General features: G+C 52.7%; 2 protein-coding genes across 3 annotated transcripts; both read left to right on the top strand.

Moving 5' to 3' along the window:
• The first annotated feature begins 39 nt into the window (after nt 1-39).
• On the top strand, nt 40-9,619 carry CTSK (cathepsin K). Of its 2 annotated transcripts, none has more exons than XM_039512370.1 (8): nt 40-177; nt 2,177-2,303; nt 3,899-4,021; nt 4,429-4,584; nt 4,916-5,134; nt 6,714-6,879; nt 8,419-8,524; nt 8,689-9,619. In XM_039512370.1, exons 2-8 carry the CDS (start codon nt 2,178-2,180, stop codon nt 8,786-8,788), a joined length of 996 nt encoding a protein of 331 aa, XP_039368304.1. In that variant the 5' UTR covers nt 40-177; nt 2,177; the 3' UTR covers nt 8,789-9,619. The 2 variants fall into 2 exon arrangements, with proteins under 2 accessions (XP_039368304.1, XP_039368305.1); XM_039512371.1 differs by lacking the exon at nt 40-177 and adding an exon at nt 642-725.
• An 8,279-nt stretch (nt 9,620-17,898) lies between these two features.
• Nucleotides 17,899-20,960, top strand: LOC120390503 (cathepsin S-like). The gene is made up of 3 exons (XM_039513233.1): nt 17,899-18,019; nt 20,085-20,187; nt 20,429-20,960. Exons 1-3 carry the CDS (start codon nt 17,899-17,901, stop codon nt 20,526-20,528), a joined length of 324 nt encoding a protein of 107 aa, XP_039369167.1. The 3' UTR covers nt 20,529-20,960.
• Nucleotides 20,961-21,580: the final 620 nt, after the last annotated feature.

The following is a 21,580-nucleotide window of genomic DNA, read 5'->3' as shown; positions in this document are numbered from 1 at the left end:
AACTGACAGCCCATATTTTCCAGCCGCCTGCCCGACTTCCTCAATCCAAGCAGCATAAAAAGAACTAGCAGGCGAGCAGAGCTGCAGCATCCCGCCTCTCCTCTCTGCTCGGCGTCTCTTCGGGGCCCGGCGAAGCGGTCGCTAACTTTGGTATCCGAGAGCAGCCGCGACGTACAGGTGAGCCCCGCTTTCCTCCTTGGCAGCAAAGGGGGATCTGACGGCTCTCCAGACGTAGCCGCCAGGGCTGCTGGATCTGCTCGCTCCAAAGCTGGAGCGCGCGCCCAGGCCTGTGGGGTACGAAGCAGAAATTCTCCCGCCTGCGCCCTGTGGTGCAGATTACAGAGCTTTCCCTGGGGACCAGAAGGGGTTTCATAGCCTCACAGTAGCTTTCGCTGCTCTCGAAATAGGTTCTTTGTTCGCTTTCGTTTCCTTCTCCCCCAAGCATCAGGACCAGCCGGCAGAGGCCTGGGGCAGTTTCAGATGTTTGCTGCGGGGGCTGAACTTCTCCCAGGCCCAGGGGAACAGAAGCAGTTTGGAATCCTGGGTTGACAGCCCAGCTTGTAAACCGAACGGGGAGTCTGGCTTGTTGTTAGTTTTATGGGAGCGCTCGGAGGCCTTCCTGGAGAGCCAGGGCTTCCACTGGGTTAGGTCCGGTGCATACTTGGAGTGAGAAACAGCCCCTGCCCTCAAGGGCTTCCACTCGGAATTCACCAGGCAGACAAAAGGTGAGAGAGTGGAAACTGAGGCACAGACTTCCCCTAGGGTAACGCCGGAGACAGAGCCCAGATGCTCCGCACCCAGTCCAGTGCTGCAGCCATTAGACCGCCCTGGTGGTCCCTGATTTCTGAAGAGGGGTTTAGCAAGCTGATCTCAGCATGGGGAAGACGGGTGGTGGCAGAGCGGGAGGAGCTGTCCGTTCATCCCCGGTCACTTGCACGCTGGGTGCCAGGCAGGGCTGGAGGGCGGACGCGGGCAGAGGGCGCTCAGGCGAGCGTGGAAGCGGTGGGTAACGCTGGTTGTGACGTGGGAGCTCAGGGCTTGTTCCCGTTGGGGGACCTGCATTCCCTGGGACACATCCCTTCCCCACGCTGCCCTGCGTTTCCTAGGCTGGGAAACGGGGATAGCAGGCTTAAGGGGATCCTGGGCGGCCCAGTGGTTAGAGCAACTGGCCCGGCAGCCAGGACACCTGGGTTCTGATTCCAGCAAGGCCGCTGACTTGCTGCAAGACCTCGGGCCAGTCTGTGCCTCAGTTTCCCCATCTGTAAGGTGGCAAGAACGTTACCCGCCTGTGGGAAATGCCTTGAACTGGGGGCAGCTGAGGCAGCAATGAGCCGGGGTGGGTTTTATCCCGGGCCGTCCTTCGCCAGGCTGCGCTGCCGTGAGGCAGAGTTAATGAGCCCAGCCGGCTTGCTCTGCATTCCTCCAAAATCTCCCAGGCGTCCGCCAAAAGGCCCTAATGGGAACCAGCTGCTGAGGCTCATGTGACGGCTGCTTGCACGTCCGACGGGGGAGTCCAGGGGCTGGGATCCGGCTGGTAAAGAAGAGCCTGGCTCACGTGGAGGTTTTCATTGACCTGCCCCGTGTAAAACCCTCCCCCTGGCCAGGCTTTGTGTTTGTGGTCAGGGGAGCGGAGTGCTGCTGAGGGCTCCATCTCGCCAGAATTCAGGAGCAAAGTCCTCGCTCTAGTCACAGAGCAGGCGCGGTGCGGGATGGGGCAGGGTCGGAGCCCATCCCCCTCCCCGAAGCAACGCTAGGCCCCGGCTACCTGCAGCCGCAGGGGTAACGCATCGCTTGAGCTGCAGCTGGGTTAGAACAGGGCAGTAACGCCTGCCGGTGGAATGACGCCCCCTCCTCTGTGGGTCATCAGTCGGTTGCGAATCCAAACTTCCAGCACCGCAGCCCCGACTTCCACCACTGGAGCTAAAAGGGCAGCTCTGGCAGCTGTAGTAGGTTGTTGTCCTCTATGCGGACTGGCCACTAGAGGGGGACCTGGCCCACATTTTGCCATGTGTCGTGCATGCAGTGTGTGCAAGTTGTACAGTGCCAGGGGGATCTGTACTGACCCAGTGCGGTTGGAGGTTGTCCAGGGTGGGGTGTGTATCTCGTATCGCTTTCACCTCGCCCATGCTGCCCTCCTACATTGCCCTGCTCATGGCTTTCCCCTCCGCCCTCGCAGGATGTGGTGGATCAGCCTCCTAGCCCTGCTGCTGCCGGCAGTGAAGGCCGGCGTGTACCCAGAGGAGGCGCTGGATTCCCAGTGGGAGCTATGGAAGAAAACCTACCACAAACAGTACAACGGCAAGGTACCCGGGGAAGGGGGGGAGTCTGGCCGCTCCATACGGGACAGGACGCTTCAGGGACTGGGCTTCAGCACAGCTGTGGGGCTGAATGCTTGGCAGGCCGGGCCCCAAAAGCAGCAGCCGCGCTGCTAGCGCTCACAGAGCCGAGGTCTGTCTCCTCTGCTGAAGATCGTGGGCCTGGGTCACCCTCCTGTGGTCGCTGCAGAGACCTGCCACGTCAGGGGGACCGGTAGCACTTTACCCCCACTCTGCCCCAGCGTCAATGGGTGCGGAGAGTCCCCTGCAGCCAGAGCACTGAGGTTTATTGAGAACTGGGCAGCTGGTTTTCGAGTGGCCGATCGAGTGCTTTGGGGCTGGAAAGGCACCTAGCACTGGCAATGAGACTCCACTTCCCCGGAGGGGTAGGGAGCAGAGGGATTAGGGTTATGGGCAGAGCAGGTCTTGTGGGGCTAGAAGTTCAGTGGCAGAGGGGCTATGGGAGACCCCTGAAGGAGGGCAGGACCTAGCAATGGGGAAAGGCCGAGTGGCTGTATGACCCTGGAGGAATGTAGGACTAGAGCTTAAGACTAGACAAGACCCACTAAGCCTCACCTCCTGCATAAGAGGTCCTCAGTTATCCCCTGCACGAGGCCCGTCCAGGATTTGAACCTTGGCCTGCTGGCACAGAAGGCAAGGGCTGTCCACGGCACCCCCCAGCCACTTACTAGAATCAGAGAATCTCAGGGTTGGAAGGGACCTCAGGAGGTATCTAGTCCAACCCCCTGCTCAAAGCAGGACCAATCCCCTGACAGATTTTTGCTCCAGATCCCTAAATGGCCCCTTCAAGGATTGAACTCACAACCCTGGGTTTAGCAGGCCAATGCTCAAACCACTGAGCTGTCCCCCCCGCCGGGGAAAAGGGACCCTGTTACTGCTTTGGCCAGCGCAGGGAATTCTAACGAAGCTTGAAAGCAATCACGCGCCGCCAGGGTGTTGTATGGATGTTGACTGAATGGATGGTGCAGAAGTCCAGGCCAGGGTTGGAGCCAGGACTGGTCACTGGAGGCCAGCAGCACAGTGGGAACAGGAGCAGCGAAAGCCGGGGGTGAGGCAGGAGCGGAGCAGGAACCAGGACCAGGACTGGGTGCGGGGGCTAGGCATGAGCAGGGTCCGACGCAGCCACAACAGGAAACCACCTGGTTCCTCAGACAAACTTCCTATTTCTCCTCCTTAAATAGCATAGCTGGACCAATTGGTGGAGCTGGGTGATCCTCCAATCAGAGCTCCTGGGGGTGGTGCCTGGGTTGGGGCTATAGCCCTGGTAGCTTCTCAGCCCAGTGGGCTTCAGTAGCCATTGGGTGGCAGGTGTCTGGGAACTCCCAGGCCTGGGTTCAAGACCCGGGACATCACCTTGCCCATCCCAGGGCAATATGGGAGGCCCTGTTCCAGGGCTCTCGATCTCTGCGTTGCCCTGGGACAGTGATAACTCTCACCCCCGCCGCGTGGGCTCCAGACCTTGCTGCAGCTCCCAGGCTAGCGCCGGTGGGAGCCCGAGCAGGGTCCGGCCCTCGGTGTCCAATGGCCCGGTGTGTTTCCATTCCCGAATCCTTGCCTCGCAGATGGACGAGCTCTCGCGCCGGCTGGTCTGGGAGAAGAACCTCAAGTACATCACCACCCACAACCTGGAGTTCTCTCTGGGCACCCACACCTATGAACTGGCCATGAACCACCTGGGGGACATGGTAGGTGGATGACATGCCAGGGTATTTCCGGATCCTCGGTGAATTATCCCCAGGTGCTGCAGCAATGTTACCCTCTGTCCCACGATCATCGCCAGGGTGTTCGGTTTAGGGTGACCAGGCGTCTGGTTTTCGACTGGAATGCCTGGTTGAAAAGGGACCCCGGTGGCTCCGGTCAATGAGCAATTCTCTCTTGGCAGAAGCTCGTTTTCCTCTCCACCCAGGGCGGGTGCCAGCCCGGCAGGTTTAGCCACGTTAAAGTTCTCCTCTACCGTGCAATTCCCCAGGCAGTGCCTTTGGGTCACTGCTCCTCCCGCCCTGGGTCACGCGTGGCAGCTCTGGCCCAACGGTGACTACGAAACTGTCCGCCAGCGCCCGGCTTTGCCAAACGTCCGCCTCTCCCTCCCTAGACCAGCGAGGAGGTGGTGCAGAAGATGACGGGGCTGAAGGTCCCTCCGTCGCGTGGGCCCAGCAACGACACGGTCTACGTTCCCGACTGGGAGGAGAAGGTGCCGGACTCGGTGGACTGGAGGAAGAAGGGCTATGTGACGCCCGTGAAGAACCAGGTAGGCGGTGCTGTTCTCCGAGCTCGGCGCTTCCTTGTCCACCCCGGTTGTACCGTACGGCTGCCCTACACCGCGCTTCGCTTGTTGGCTGGGACTTTTCAGGACCGGCTCAGAGAGCCAGTGGCTGGAGTCTGGGCTTGGTTCCACGGAGGTGGAGCGGCTCCGGATTTACGCCAGGGTCTGACTCTGACTCCTGTGAGATCCTTACATTTCAGTGGGGGGAATAACCACAAACGCTGGCTGCTTTCTGCTCTCCCTCTCCGCTCCTCCTCCTGCCCCTCGGGCTGGGAACAGCCTCTCACTTCTGACCCTCTCCCCTCCTGTGCGTCAGGGTCAGTGCGGCTCCTGCTGGGCTTTCAGCTCCGTCGGGGCCCTGGAAGGGCAGCTGAAGCGGCAGACGGGGAAGCTGCTGGGTCTCAGCCCGCAGAACCTGGTCGACTGCGTGACCAACAACGACGGCTGCGGGGGCGGCTACATGACCAACGCCTTCGAGTACGTGAAGGAGAACAGGGGCATCGACTCGGAGGACTCTTACCCCTACATCGGCCAGGTCGGTGCCTATCAACCTGGGGACAGAGATGAGAGCAGCTCGGGGCGGAGGGGGGGATGATGGTGATGCACCAGCCCAGGCGTGAGGTCTGCTCCCCATGACACCGAGGGCAGTGCAGCCGCTAACACCTTGGAGTAGAATTTTGCAAGGCTGGGGGAGAGGGACTCGCACCTTCTTGCCCAGAGGATGGCAGTGACTCTAGTGATCGTTGATTTTCTGCTGCCGCTGGGGAAGTAACCTGGGCCGCCTCTGCCCTGTCGAGATGCCTCCCGCTCCCTGCCCGCTTGTGTAACTGCCCGTCTGCTCTGCGGCTCCTGCAGACACCTGGTGCAGGGAGCTGTGCCACGATATAAGAGCTCCTGAGACAGGGCAGGGCTCCTCACCAGACCGGGGCAGAACTTCCAGGACACCTAGTTTACTCCAGGAAAAATGCAGTTTTGGTCAAGGCGAAATGAGCCTCGATTTTTGACATGAATCCTGTCGGCCAGTCGCCAAGAAGAGGCGGCGGTGGGGATGGTGGTCCCTTTATAACTTCCTTGGCAGGCGGGAGCCCCCGCTTCCAGGTCCGGCTCCCCTGAACAGCCCCAGCCCCGACTGCTTTGATGCATCAAAAACACCAGAAAAATTTCAAATTTGGTTCAACCTGACTTGAAAAATCAGTTATTTGCCCAGCTCGACTCACAACTGAGCCTCCTGGGTATCCAGCAGCCCTGGCTACTAATCCCCCTGTGGCCCAGCTGTTCCCCCACTCTGGCTCTCAACCTGTCACTCCTAACTCCCACGCTACCTGGCCGTTCCTCTGCAGCCAGCTCCCAGGCGGCTGCTGCTGCTACTTCCTCCTGAGCAGGTCCCTCTGGTCACACTACCCTTTTCTGTGCTGGAGAGATTGTGGGAGCTGGCTGGATGTTGCACTTACAGTTCACACAGTGCTCCCAGCAGCTTCGTTACAGAGCTAGCAGCTTTCTCCAGTGCGCCCAGGCTGCTGCGTACTGCCCCAGTCCCCGTGCCCCAGCAGGGCAGTTCTCACGTCAAACCCAGGATGGATTCTGCAGGTGTCCTTGTCTCCCTGGGACAGTTGTTCCAAGCGCCTGACCAGGATGACGGAGGAGGATGTTTTCCTGGGGTATCAGGGGCATAAAGCAACCCGCCCTCCCCCCAGGTATTTTGCCCTTGCCTGGCTAATCACAAGAGCAGGCTGGGAAATTCTATTTATTTATTTTTTCCCCAGCACGAAATTTGGATGAAATTGAAAACGTTTTTGCTTTCCAGAAAGTTTTCCCGAGTTTTTCTTGGAAACCAAAATTTTAACATGTTGGGGTTTTGTTTTGGTTTTTTTTTTGCAACCAGAAACAGAAAAATGTCAGCCGGTCGGTTCTCTCAAACCGGCCAGACCTTTTCAGTTTTGGTTGCCAAAAACGGGGAGGGGGGGAATAAAAAGTTTTTTCTATAAAACTTAGAAAAAATCATCAGAATCCCCTGGAAATTTCCAAGTTGACAAAACAGCCAGTTTCCATCCCCCCAAAACCTCCTTTGACATTGCAACCTGCTCTATCTGCTGCTCTCTGTCTGCCCCCTGCAGGATGAAAGCTGCATGTACAGCCCGACGGGAAAAGCCGCCAAGTGTCGTGGGTACAAGGAAATCCCAGAAGGGAATGAGAAGGCCTTGAAGAGAGCTGTGGCCAGGGTGGGGCCTGTATCTGTGGGCATTGATGCCAGCCTGTCCTCCTTCCAGTTCTACAGCAGAGGTAGGAAGAGTGGAACCTTATGAGCCCCAGGTGATGGCCTGGGCATTGCCCATAGGGTGGGGTCTACTCCACCTTGGCTTTTGCAGGTGGAAGGGGGGTCTCAGGTACGTTGGGCATCGAGGGGAGGGTCAGACCCCAGTCTTCGCATTTCATCCCACTCAATCATCATCACACCTTCCACCCTCTGCTATGTAACGCCACGGAAATGCAGCCACCTCTGGGGTGGAAGGCAGCCGCTGAGGAGACGGAGGAGGAGGAGGAGAAATTTTGACCAAGGGCTTCCCTTGATCTAATGCGAAGTGCCAGCAGATCTTTAACACACAGGCAGAGCAGACAGGAGCTGGGTTCTGGGATAGCTTCTCCCACACAGTGAGTTGTGTGTAGTGTGCCACCTTCTGTGCTAATGATGACCCCCTGGACAGGGTGTGTGTTTGAAGGCTTGTATGGCCAAGCTGCCTGTAGGGTGAGGATCCTGCTTTACAATGGGCTGACTCGTAACAATCAGCATAACAACTAACACACTTTGCATTGATTGAAATGCTTTGCATGGACAGCTGATGAAATTTAAAAGGTGGCCACATTTGAAACTGATTAAAAGGAAATAAATTCCTAGCTTCCAAGGCCAGAAGGGACCATGGTGATCATCCAACGGGGATAGTCGACAGGTGGACTGTGGGCCAAATCTGGACTGCCGGACATTTTTGAATAGACCCCCACATTTTTTTATTTACTTGTTACTGTTTCTGTGGAGTCTGGATCTTTGACTACCACCTTGATCGAGACATTTGGACTTTGACAAAAAATAACTGATTGCCTCTGATAGTCTGACCTCCTGTATAACACAAGCCATGGGACTTCCCTGAATTAACTCCTGCTGGGCTGTTTCACTAAGAGAGGCCGTCTAGTTCAATCTTGACTGTAAAATTGCTTGTGAGAGGGAATCCACCGTGCACCTCGGTAAATTGTTTCAGCGGTTAATTACCCTCACCGTTAACAACTTGCACTTCATTTCCAATCTTTTCCACACCGAGTGTAATTGGGCTGCGGGACTCATTGCCCCAGGAAGGCGTTGAGACCAAGAACGTAACAAGATCCAAAAGGAGATGAGACCTTGATGTAGATAAAACGCACAGCCAGAGCTGTCACCATTCACTCGCACCGTTTTTGGAAGAGATATTAAACCTCGTGCTTCAGGATTTAATAATAACAACAGGTACTAGATAAGCGCTAGGGTAGATCTCAAAGTGCTTTGCAAAGGAGGTCAGTATCATTATCCCTATTGTACAGATGGGGAAACTGAGGCACGGAGAGGGGGATGGGTTTAAGCCTAGCTCTAGCTATTAGAGGCCAGGATGAGATCTAACATGGCAGACAGATTATCCCACATCCGCCTACTGTGGGGTTCTTGCGCTTTCCTCAGACGCGCTATCAGAGATGAGATTCTGGGCTAGCTGGGCCGAGGGGCTGGACCAGTCTGGTGATTCCTCTGTCCTAAAGTGCTGTTATACCCGCGAGTGACTCCTGCCTCCCATCCCCCAGGTGTGTACTACGATGAAAGCTGCAACGCGGAGAACATCAACCACGCGGTGCTGGCGGTGGGGTACGGCACGCAGAAGGGCAGCAAGCACTGGATCATCAAGAACAGGTAATCCAATGCCAGCCAGCGCCTTCTAAGGGCGCCTGCCTCCGAGTGCAGCCGCAGCCTCTGCCAGGAGCCCCGTGGCACTGGGCCAGGGTGATCTTACAGAGCTGGGGAAGAGCCAGTGAATCCTGGCAGAGCTTTTCACTCCCTCTCCTTTCTCTCCGCAGCTGGGGCGAGGGCTGGGGCAACAAGGGTTACATCCTGATGGCCCGGAACATGAACAACGCCTGCGGCATCGCCAACCTGGCCAGCTTCCCCAAGATGTGACCCGCCGCCCCGAGCACTGATCCAAAGAAGCGGCTGGATTCCTGAGCTGGCATCGTGGAGTATCCGCATCTCTGACTTGGCGTCCGCAGCTGTCTCCTCGGCTTCTGTACTAGCCTTTCGTGCTTGCCATTTTTTATACTCTGCCCTTCTCCTCTTTTGATTTGCAAAGTCAGACGCAGGCTCGTCCCTGTTCTAGGAGCCTCTCTCCCCCCCAAAAAAACAACAGCAAACAAACATAGGCATCTCCCTCCCCCTGGGATGTGTGGGTGAAAGAATCAGTGTCTGCAGACAACAGACGCCGTTGTGGGATTAGAACTCTTGCCCAGCAGCTCTGGAGGAGCAGGTCTCTACCCATATGAGCTGTGGAACTCTAGCCACCGTGTCTCCAAAATCCTGGATCTGCTCCATGGCCCCAGCTCCCTCATTCGTATGCACCAGTCCGTTACAGCCTGTGTGATGCACGCCCTGCTGCTGAGTTCTGTCCTGTCCCACCCCCCACTGTAGGGACAGACAGACCCAGCTGAGGGGGATCGCGTAACCCAGATTCTGAAACCTTGGGATGCAGCAGCAAAAGCGGGGAGGTGGCCTGGATTCCACCTCCTGGGAAGGTTCTGCAGGTGGCTTCATGTTTCCCCCTGTCCTTGCTCCACTGGAGACGGTGCCTCTCTGGGGCTGGAAGGGGAGGATGCTTTGCCTGTGTTCTAGCAATATGGCAGCAGCTGTGCCCACTCCGTATCCCGTGCACACTTGCAGCCCTACTCCGATGTGACAGGTTCTGGTGAGACTGACATGATTTTATTTTTAAATAAACCCAGTTGGGAATAACCCGTCCCTTGCTTGGTGGTTTGCTCTGTATTCCGGCTGAATGGTCACTGGGGCACTGATTCAACGTTGCCAGTAGCATCTACAAATACAGACCTCCTGGTCTGGTGTCAGGTTGGGCAGCGCGAGGCGACACCCCGGCCCTGTTTGTTGCTTGCCTGTCCCGTTGTTAAGCCTCGATCAGGATTCCCTTAGGCCTCTCGTTGGAGGAGCTCAACGCTCTTTGAAAGCATTACAAATACATGGTAGTCCCTTTCGCCCGATGAGGCGGCTAACACAGCCGCTCAAAAACTTTCCATCCACTCTGCAGGTGGAAAATTGGATGTTTGACAAAATGAAATATTTTGCAGAGAGTCTCTGCCTGCTTCCCACGGAAAGCTTTGATGTTTTTCATCAAGCAAAAACAAATGCCTAAAAATGGAACAATATAGATTCTGACCCCTTCTGCCTGCCTCATGGGAGTTGTAGTCCAGCTTCCTTATGTGCCCTCTCTCCTCTGTGGGGCAGGCTCCCTAACTGGACTTCATCTCCCATGATGCACCTTGGCCATGGGACTCCTACAATACCCGGCCTCACTACTCCAAGAGGGGGGATTATGATGGATCATGGGATATGTAGTCTGAGCAGGGAGTCAGCCTATAGAGGAGAGTGGCAGCAGGAGGCATCTGAGCTACAGCTCCCATGAGGCTCCATGGAAGTATTTCCAAGTTGAACTATTTTGCCTTTTGATTTTTTTTCAGTGAAACTGTTCAAATTGTCCATGGGGAAGGGAGAAATCATTTTCTCATCAGTTCTAGTGGCTAAACATTATCCCAATGTTACAGACACACAAGAGCCAGATGTGATCACACTGGGCAGCCCAGCATGAGAGCTGGAGAGAACCACAGGGTCGGTCTGCAGCCAGCAGCCTCCATAACGAGTCCCTTCGTGCTCGTGACAGGCCGGTCTCTTCCGTGTGGGACACGACCTCTCCTGGGCTTGCTTCACGCATTGGTGCAATGCAGCCACCTGTGGGGTGACCCTTTGGTAGCATCCGAGGGCTGATCACAAGGCCAAAGGGCTACAGCTCTAGGAAACAGGTTTGCATTGGGTTGTTTCACTGACGAAGCTGCAGACCAGGGCCCCACTGATGAGAGAAGGGGCAATCCAGACAGCCCAGGGCAACAGAGAGAGAATCAGACCATTGCACCCAATGCAACCCCTTCCCCGACTCTTCACACTTACACATAAGCAGATAAAACTCCATTGTAAACAAGACATGAGAAGTCATTCTTCTCTATGCCGCCCTGCTATGGCCTCAGCTGGAGAAGTGTGCGCAGTTCTGGGCACCACACTTTGGGAAAGACATGGACAAACTGGAGAAAGTCTAGAGGAGAGCAACAAAAATGATTAAAAGTCAAGAACACCCGACCTAGGAGGAAAGCTTGAAATAACTGGGTTTGTCGAGTCTGGAGAAGAGAGAACTGAGAGGGGACATGAGAACAGTTTTCAAGTACATCACAGGTTTTTCCAAAGAGGAGGGTGAACAATTGTTCTCGGTAACCTCTGAGGACAGGATAAGAAGCAACGGGCTTAAATTGCAGCAAGGGCAGTTTAGGTTAGCCATTAGGAAAAACTTCCTGTCAGGGGAGTTAGGCACTGGAACAAATTGCCTAGGGAGGTTGTAGAAGCTCTGTCACTGGAGATTTTTAAGAGCAGGTTAGACAAACACCTGTCAGGGATGGTCTAGATAATACTGAGTTCTGCCATGAGTGCAGGGGACAGGACTAGATGACCTCTCGAGGTACCTTCCAATCCTACACATCTATGATTCTATCATGTAGTGGCTGTGAGATGGGTTGCTCCCCGCCCCAGGGTGCCACCTGATGTACTCGAGTCCCACTGAGCCTGCCTGTTCCACCAGCCTGGGCTCCCTTACCCTGTCCTGCTGAGCCAGGCCCTCAAGCCGCCTTCAGTACACACACAGGTAGGGACGCACCCAGCTGCAGAAAGACAGAGACACTGAAACCAGCTCTGCGTGGGAAGACTCAGCCAGGGAAATGCCCAGCACTTAAATGCACCCCCCGCACTGGAGTGTAAACCCAAAATGGTACCGGCTTGCGTGGTACAGAGAACTATACAGCGTAAGCTCACGGAAATTCGCTCCCTCCCTCACTGTGGAGAAAGATAGTCACAGCTTTGTGCGCCCCCGGTTATGGAATTCCACAAACTGTTCTTAGAGAAAACAAGCAAGTTTATTAGCTACCCAATGTTAAGTGATTATAAGGGGTAGCAAACACCTCAAAGCAGATTACCTAGCAAATGAAATCAATGCACAAGCTAAGCTTAATATATTAAAGAAACTGGTTATAACTAGCAACTTCTCACCCTAAATGTTGTGTTAGGCAGAGTGCAGAGGTTCTTGCTTGCAGCTTGAAACTCCAGGTATTTCTTTCACAGGCCAGACACCCTCTCGCCTGGTTTCCAACATAAGATTGGCCCTACTGGCTCAGACCAAAGATCCATCTAGCCCAGTGTCCTGTCTTCCGACAGTGGCCAGTGCCAGGTGCCCCAGAGGGAATGAACAGAACAGGTGATCATCAAGTGATCCATCCCCAGTTGCCCATTCCCAGCTTCTGGCAAACAGAGGCTAGGGACACCATCCCTGCCCATCCTGGCTAATAGCCGTTGATGGACCTATCCTCCAGGAACTGATCTAGTTCTTTTTTGAACCCTGTTATGGGCTTTGCCTTCACACCATCCTCTGCCAAGGAGTTCCACAGGTTGACTGTGTCTTTGTCCTTTGTTTCTTAGCTGTTTTCAGCAGTTATCCTGGCTGGGGATTCAGTGAAGAATGAGCACTGATTAAGTCACTCCCCTGCATTAAATAGGTTTTACATAGGGCATGAATCCTTTGTTTTCCAGTGTGGTTCTCTCTCTCTCTCTCTCTCCGCCCTCCCACCCATTCAGTAGAAAAACACTGGTATTCTATGATGGATGACATGAGCCCAGCCATAACTCAAAGTCTATTTGCAGCATCCACAGGAAGGCTTTCCATGAAGGTGGGAGATCAGCATCTTCAAAGACCTATTGTCTTTCCTCAAGGCCCATCCGGACTGATTGCATTCTGTCTGGTGGGCGTTCCCCAGGTGTAAATCCACTTGTAATTGATACATAGTCAATATTCCTAACTTCAGATACAGAAACGATACATGTCTGCAAATAGGATAATCCTATTCAGCAAATCATAACCTTTCCAATGATCCCTCACATGCCTTATCTCGTACAACATCTATCACAGTTATGCTATAATATGATAACACTATTTCTAGGAAGCATACAAGGCGTACGTCGCAGGCTGCATGCACCCAGCTGGCAGGGGGAAGTGATAATCAGGCCTGGTAAACTGAGCCTGGCATGTGCATTATTTTCGGTTCCTCTTTCTGGTGGGGTGCGGAACAGCTGTGTGTATTTTTGCACTTTGTGTGAAATGAGGTTGAGAGCAGATGGGGGTGGGGAGAGAGAGAAGTTTTGGCAGAAGCAAAACTAGATGCCCAGTACTCCGGCTCCGAGCAGAGCTCAGGCGCTGGTTGGCCAGTGGTCTGTTGTCACTGTTCGCTGGTTTTACTGTGACCTGCGTTTCCTGCTGAGCAATGTGCAGCTCAGCCCCCGCTGCTTAATTTGTGCCTTGCACACTCATGTTCCCAGGATTGCCAACTGCAAGCATTTAAAAATCGTGACGGGCCCCCACCCACAGATAATGGTTGCCTTAAAAAAAATCAAGAGCCTTTTTTTTTTAAATACCTCACATTTTGGGCACTTTTAAAACTTGCTTTCCTGTTTTTGTATCGTTAAGGGGCCATACCTTCAAGCTTTTCACTGCAACCACAAAGGGCTTGAAACTCGTGCTTTTTGGCTTGTTAAATGAAAGCTGAGCGTCTTGTGGGAATCCCGTGACTCCAGAAGCTGGGGCTTAAAAGCACCAAATATTGCGAGACCTGTGATTAAAAACCATGAGAGTTGGTGCCACTGCATCGGCACACCTTCCTGCTGCCATGTCTTGATGCAAAGACTCGTCCTTTGGGGCAAACTCCAGGAAAGGCAGTTTGATCTCTTCCCAAGCGCACTATGGAAGCCACAGGGCCTAGTGAAATACTTTAATTTCATAGTTACATCAACAACATCATGGATGAAACTGGAATTCCGTGTCTGCAAAACCCCAGCTGCCACATCTGTCTCCAGGTCCTACTTTCTCTTAGGGCTTGTCTACGCTACCGCTTAAATTGATGTAAGTTATGTTGCTCAGGGGTCTGAAAAAAACGCCCCCCCTTAAAGCGGTGTCTACACCACAGGAGACGCTCTCTGGCCGACATAACTTCCACCTCTCGTTGAGGTTACCGTTACCAGATGTGCTACACTGGTGCGGCTGGGTTGATGCAGCAGCGCCGATTTAGAAGTGAAAACAATCCCTTAGGGACTTGCGGGGCCCAGCAGAGGGTGCTACATCACACAATATACTTGCAAACCCAAAGCCCATTTTTTCAGCTCCTGAAGCATCAGCAGAAGTTTCCCGGGAGATCTTCTGACCTCATTTCCAGCTGTATTAGAACAGGGCAAGCTTTATGTTGTGGTTGAGGGCTAGCTGCACCTCTGACCCCTCCTCTGGCCTCTCTGAGTGCGTCTTACCCGCACCCAGACTTTTTTGGGGGTGGAATCCTGCAGTTTTTCCACTCTTAGACCAGGCCCTGTGCTGCAGCACTCTGTATATCGACTGTGCTCACCCCAGCAAGTCCAACTGGGGTTGGGTCCGAGTGGTTCTTCCTGGCGGGAGCTGTCATGTAAATAACCAGACGGCCTTCCAGAAATGGTGTTGGCTAATGTTCACAATAGGAACAAAGCAGAGCGTAAGAGCAGGATTTAAATCCAGCCAAAGGCCTCCAGGCATGCCAGGGGCCACAGAGACGTGCTAGCAGCCGGCCACGTCCGGGAGTGGCATGGGGCCACGGCATGCAGGCAGCCTGCCTGAGTCAGCCGCTGCACCGTGGCACTTCTAGCGGCTCAGAGTTGGAGATCGCTGCCTGTGATTTATTTTTGCAGGGTTCCCCTTGATCCGGGACCCTGGGCTGCAGCCCCTAAAGCCCCTGGCTTAATCCGTCCCTGCTCCTAAGACCCCTCAAAGAGAGGGAGCGGAGGGAGGGCCCTGCAGAAACGGCTGTGGCCATAAGGCGGCACCTGGGCAAACAGACACCTATACAAGACTCTATACTGCTCCAACTTCCCAGTCACCCTGAACTCTCTGGGTTCCACTCCCCCTGTCCTTGAGACGCCTTTTAAATCGAGCCAAAGTTCGTTTGTTGTGTTTTCTGAGCCGGGTTACACTGAGTCAGGGTAGCAACATTAGTGTCAGTCGTCCTGGGTGTTTATGAGCGGCTGGTATCTGGGCTACAGTCTGCCTGTCTTTCCTGATCATACAGTTAATGCATCAGTTCAGTACCTGCCCGTGCCTATGGTAAACGTTCCAGTGACCAGGTCACATACCGTATTCATAAAGTATTTCATTTCCCCCTTGCCTGTCACTGCACCGCCAGGATTCTTCGCCACACCCGCTTTCTCAGGCCTGCATTGGGGGGGGGTCCTCCTTTCCCCCATCCTAAGGGGGTGTGTGGGAGCTCTAGGGGCTCATCACCCCCCCATCCCTCTTCCCAGGACTGGTGTTGCAAGGGGTGTAGCGGGGATCAGACTGATTCATGGGTGCGGAGTGGGTTGGAGGGAGCGGAGATATCTGCATTGCTGGGCTCATTCTGCTCCATCTCCTCGTCCCCTCTCCAAAAACTCCAGAGAGGTGGGGTGAGAACTCTGCCTGCCTCTTGCCGCAGCGTTGATTGGCTGCTCTTCCGCTGGAGGTGGAGCAGCCGGGAAAGGCAGCCAATCAGAAGGAAGCGGTCTCACTCTCTCCTCCTAAGCAGGGCTGAAATTCACGAGAGTGTTGGGGTTTCTCGTGTCATCCTGAGACTGGCACCAGCCAAAATCCCGTGACTGGTGATGGAAATCGTGAGATCTGGCAGAAATTCATTGTTGCATCAAGCCCATAACTTCTGGTTGAGCTAGAGCACGTCTTACATCCAGTCTGGATTTAAAGCTCGCAGGTGCTAGAGAATCTGCCACATCTCAAATTGAGTTGTTCGAACAGTTAATTCCTCTGGCTGCTAAAAAAATTGTGCCTTATTTCTAGGCTTGGCAGAACTTGATTTTTATTTTAATTTGGATGGATGCTATCAATGTTTATTTTTATTTTTTTTCTATTTTTATCAGTTAATTTTTCATAGCTGTGCAAAATTAAGGGGTGTAAGCATTTTTTAAATGGATTTACATTTTCCCAGTTGCAAGACATGATGGGAGGCTCAGACACAAATTATTTAATGACAGTCAACGTTGAGATTCAGGAAGTTGAAGGTTTATAATGGTTAAAACACACATTTTCAACATCCAATGTCAAAATATATAAAGTACCGGTAAATCTTCAGTCAAAATGTGTCAAGTATCAGAGGGTAGCCGTGTTAGTCTGGATCTGTAAAAGTGGCAAAGAGTCCTGTGGCGCCTTATAGACTAACAAATGTATTGGAGCATGAGCTTACTTTGCCTGTCTGTAAATATTATGGATGGCAATATCTTTTTAAAACCATTTGTCTGTGCACGGTGAAACTGGCATTTACTAGTTCAGCAAGCATGGCCCCTTTAAATCTTTTTCCCAGGGGGGAGGAGGAGAGTAAGAAAAAGGAGGGAAAGTGTAGTGGGTAGGGCTGGAGCTCCAGGGAGAAGGGGCACGGCTGGCCCTGGAGAAGGAAGCAGAGAGAGAACCGGCCTGAGGCGGACAGGCCCGAACAGGAGCCAGGAGGAGCACTGTGCCAGGGGGAATCGCCCAAGAAGGACGGGCCAGAGCTGGATCCAGTATCACGGCTGCGTGGGGCTGTGAGTACTGGGGCTTGTGACTCTGCATTGGGAACAAGGAGGGAGGCTGTAGCTAGTTCAGTGGGGAGGGGGTCGCTCTGTGGGGCTTTGCAGAGAGCAGCAGAAAAGGGCACTGGAGGGGTTTGCTGGGGGGAAAGTTCACTGGCGCCGAAGACGACCAGGAGCCTCCAAGACTTACCACCGGACTGGAACTTTGCTCAGGCCTCCTGAACTGTGTGTGCAGACGCATTGCTCGGTGTCTGCCCTTCCAGACTGTGCTCCCACTGGGCCCGTGGGGTTTTGGTTTGAATGCAGCCCTGTTTTACTGCTCCCCCTATATTTCCCCTTGTTGTTTTTCTCCGCTCAGCCCTCTGTAAATAAATACTTCCCTTTGTTATATCCATTGTACTTTTCCTGTGGGTGGGTGTGTTCACCCTGGGGGGGTTGGAACAGGTGCCCCCGGGGTGGAAGGGATTTCTCCTGCTGCATTTCAGCACACGCCTTCTCTTGGCCAGAGCTGCCTGCAGAGCAGACTCCATCTTGGCCACGAAGGCGCTAAAGTTACACTAGCATTTACCAATAAACATCTCAAGACCGACTTTAGGTTGATTCTCCTGAATCGGGCCCCGTGCCCTACGGAAGAGCACCTAACTTTTTAATTTTTACTCGCCCGGCGGCGGTCCGGGTCTTCAGCAGCATTTTGGCGGCGGGTCCTTCAGTGCAGCAGAAGACCCGGAGCGAGTGAAGGACCCGCCGCCGAAGTGCCTCCGAAGACCTGGACTGCCGTCGGGTATTCGAATCGGGCCCCACAGTTCCTAAAGCCGGCCCTGAAACATCTAATCATAGAAGTGTAGGACTGAAGGGACCTCAAGAATCCAGTGTTTCTCAACAACCGGGCTGGTCCTTGAGATTTCCCTGACACAGTTTAGGAAGGCAGCAAGCCAGTCCCTGGTATCAAAGAGGTTGAGAAACGCTGATTCTAGTCCTGTCCCTGCACTCAAGGCAGGACATGCCACCTTTTTTCCAGGCCTAATTTGTCTAGCTTCAGCATCCAGCCATTGGATCCGGCTGTGCTTTTTGCTCCCCGATTAACGAGCGATCTACTACCAGAATTCATTTCCCCATGTAAGTACTTGGAGGTCATGAGCAAGCCGTGACCTCTTAACCTTCTCTTGGATAAACTGACTAGACAGAGCGTCTTAAGTCTCAAGGCATATTTTCTGGCTCTTGTTCCTCTAGAGCAGAGAAGAGGGGATCCCACTGTTATGAGCTGACAAGCTGCTAGAGCAGGTTAGAAAAAATGGTTAGAGTAGTTAACGGAAAAGAATTGTTTTCTCTAATTTTTTCTAGAACACTTAGAAATGTTTTTTGATTTTTCTGAATTAAAAAAAAATGTATTTCCTGTCCCCACCAGCTGTCCTTTTTGCCTGTTGCAACTGACTAAGGTGGATGGGGGAGGTGAAAAACATCCCAAACTGGAAGGTGAGGAAAAAACAAAACAAAAAAGAAAATTCCACCACATGGTGAGAAACAGCTCCGGCCCCACAAAGGATGGAAGGCGAAACTGAGGAACAAAGAAGGGATGGGACTTGTCCAGCAGGTCATGGTAGAGCCAGGAATAGAAGCCAGGTGTCCTGGTGCTTTCAAAGCAGGAAGATTAAGGTTCAGTCTTTGCTCCTATCTTGTCCTGGAGGGCTCATAGGGTTATTACCCCATCACACAGGGCAAAATTCTCCACAGTGGAGCTCAGCTTGGATTCTCTTTCAACATTTGATTCTATGATTTTTTATTTTTTTAAAAAGCCATTTTATGTTTTTAAAAAAAGAAAGTTTCAGACAAAAAGTTCCGACCGGTTCTCTTAGCCAAAATGTTTCCCGCTGCCCCCGCCTTTACCTCCCAGCTGGCAGCGCTCTCCAAAGGGGCCGGGTGCTGGAGCTCCAAGGAGAGAGAACTAGGTGGTTTGTTGAGCAATTTGAGTCAAGTTTGGTTACTGGGGGGCATGACTCAGCCCTCTTTGTTTTGCAGATGAGCAGGTTTCGGTTCTAGCTGCTCGTCTTTGACTTTTTCAAACCGAGAGTTCTCAGCATTCGAGCTCATTTCTACTCTGTTTCCCAGCTGGTCTTGTGCAATTTGGGGAAGTGGCTAGCGACTGCTGACTTGGGTGTTTAGAAAGCACCTCAAGGGTGCCTGGCACTTACCGGACAAAATTAACGGGGCCTCTCCACTGAGGAGCGTTCAGCCTAAGATCTTGTCTAGATTGGGGATTGGACCCTGTTATAACCCTCAGGGCCAAGGTAGCTAGATAGCTGCAAACCCGTATTGTAGCTAGGCAAAGCTGTCGTTTGCTCTGGTGCAACTGTAACATCGACATGGCACCTTCAGACATTGTGGGGCCAATTTTAAGCTGCACCAGACTCAGCTCAGGTCAGCTCTAAGATGGTCTTTCAGCCCAGTTCTGGGGTTGATAATTTAGGCAGCCTTGGGGTGTTGCATAAGATATGGCAGCCCAAGTCAAGCTACCTAATGGGAGCAACACCCCACAGACTTGCTGTAGACCCTAACCCCGGCAGGAATGTCCCTATGCCAGAGCTTCCCGAAGGGGGGCTCCCAAGACAGTTGTGGATGTCTGACTCGGTTCCTGTTCTGGGGGAATTCTCCCCTGGCTGGATTTGGGGCTTTTAAGGGAACATTGTGAGGGGACCGTAGTGGGAGGAAGATTCCTTCCCGGTGTTAATGGGAGTTGGGATACTGAAATAGCTGAAGGGACGGATGGGATAATGGAGGCTTTCATTGCTAGGGGGATAGTTTAGCTCTGCTGGTCAGACGTCCTTTCCTAGCTGACATCTCTTTGGTGGCCTATAGAGGGTCTGCGTCCAGTTCTTGGGGGCAGGTGCCCACCTCACACTAGCCAAGTTGGCCGCCTCAGTAGGAGAGCCAATGATCGTACAAGGCCACGGAAACTAAACTTCCCAGTGGACAGTGCGCTGGAACATAAGAACATAAGAAAGGCCGTACCAGGTCAGACCAAAGGTCCATCTAGCCCAGTATCTGTCTACCAACAGTGGCCAATGCCAGGTGCCCCTGAGGGAGTGAATCTAACAGGCAATGATCAAGTGATCTCTCTCCTGCCATCCATCTCCATCCTCTGACGAACAGAGGCTAGGGACACCATTCTTACCCATCCTGGCTAATAGCCATTTATGGACTTAGTCACCATGAATTTATCCAGTCCCCTTTTAAACATTGTTATAGTCCTAGCCGCCTGGACTGGGGCTCAGGAGAGTTGGGTTCTATTCCCAGGGCAAGTCACTGCTTGCTCTGTGCCTCAGTGTCCCCATCTGCACAATGGAGATAATGAGACAGACCCACTTTGTGACCTACTGATGAAAAAAGCGTGAGGGATTGTTATTCTTACCCCCCTTACAGGGGACCAGGTTAGAGGCATGTTGGTACCATGTGGGTGCTGTTGCTCACAACAGTTTACTGAGCAGAGAAGTCTCTGCTGGCTTTTTTTCCTCCCTTGTGATTGCGCATTCTTTCCTTCCAGGAGTCTACGATGATCCACGTTGCATTGAAGAGCCAAATCATTCAGTTCTAGTTATCGGCTATGGCGCCCTGGATGGGAAGGACTTTTGGCTTGTGAAAAACAGGTAAAAGAAAATCCGTCACTGAGCCGTATTTATCTATAGACTAACATGCTCCTGGGTTATGCGTGGGGTATGAGTAAGCTGTGTAGAGCTGTGCATGTATGTGTCTGTACTAGTGTGAATTGGATGCACTTTGTTAAACAGCTTGAAACACGTGAGAAAACGGGGGAGGGGAACCCTGCCTATAAAGAAAGGTGTTTTATTCTCTTAATGTTTAATTCTGTGTTATTTCTCTTTGCAACAGCTGGGGCGTAAAGTTCGGTGACAAAGGGTACATTCGAATCTCCAGGAACAAAGGAAACCAATGTGGTATTGCCAGCTACGGTTCTTATCCACAAATATAGAGGGACGCTCTGCTTCAGACTGCACTCTGGAGATGTGGTCTGTTAAACTGCTAGTCTTAGCCTTGCTGTAATCTAACTGCTCTGTTTGAGAACAATGTATGGGCTCTAATGGCAAAATGCTCTCATCAGATCCACCTGACAGACCTGAGACAAGCAGCTGAAATGATGAATGATCGTGATTGGTCTGGTCCAGAATTTGGGCACTTTTAGCTCATTCTCCCTATCCCGCAGGGGTGTTTGTGATTGATTAATGTCTATGTATTGCTTTGTGCATGTGAAGTGCTATTTCAGTGCTAGCTATTGTCACTGCTGCTGTCTCAAAATGTGTTGGAGTGAAGGCCGTGTCACACAGATATAACTAGTCCAGGGGTTGGCAACCTTTCAGAAGTGCTGTGCCGAGTCCTCATTTAGTCACTCTGATTTAAGGTTCCGCGTGCCAGTAATACATTTTAACGTTTTTAGAAGGTCTCTTTCTAGAAGTCTGTAATATATAACTAAGCTATTGTTGTATGTAAAATAAATAAGGTTTTTAGAATGTTTAAGAAGCTTCATTTAAAATTAAATTAAAATACAGAGCCCCCCCGGACCGGTGGCCAGGACCCGGGCTGTGTGCGTGCCACTGAAAATCAGCTCGCGTGCCGCCTTCGGCACGTGTGCCATAGGTTGCCTACCCCTGAAATAGTCCATGTGGTAGAGTTGCCGAAGCCATGTCAGCGGTGAAGAGGCTCAGTAGATGGAGCAACACATCCTAGCCACATGTATGGATTTTCCACAATACAGGTCACAAAGCAATCATTAGCAACCCAGGAGATCAAGCAAACTATGGCTATTCCTTGGACGAGGGAACGTGTTTTCCATGGCTGCACAAAATTGGGTTGGTATCTTGCAATGCTGCTCCCATAAGTTTTATGCAAAGACATTAGCACACCCACCATCAGAAATGACCTGAGGTAGCCTTGTGCCACGGAGAAGCCCAGCCATGGAACTAAGTGCTGCTGCTGTTATAAAATGTGTCCTGAGTGAAGTCAGCCTTTGCCACCTGCAGCGCTTGG

Source organism: Mauremys reevesii, linkage group 24 (genome assembly GCF_016161935.1).
Source record: "Mauremys reevesii isolate NIE-2019 linkage group 24, ASM1616193v1, whole genome shotgun sequence".
NCBI lineage: Eukaryota > Metazoa > Chordata > Testudines > Geoemydidae > Mauremys > Mauremys reevesii.
This window is presented reverse-complemented; position numbering and strand designations above follow the sequence as displayed.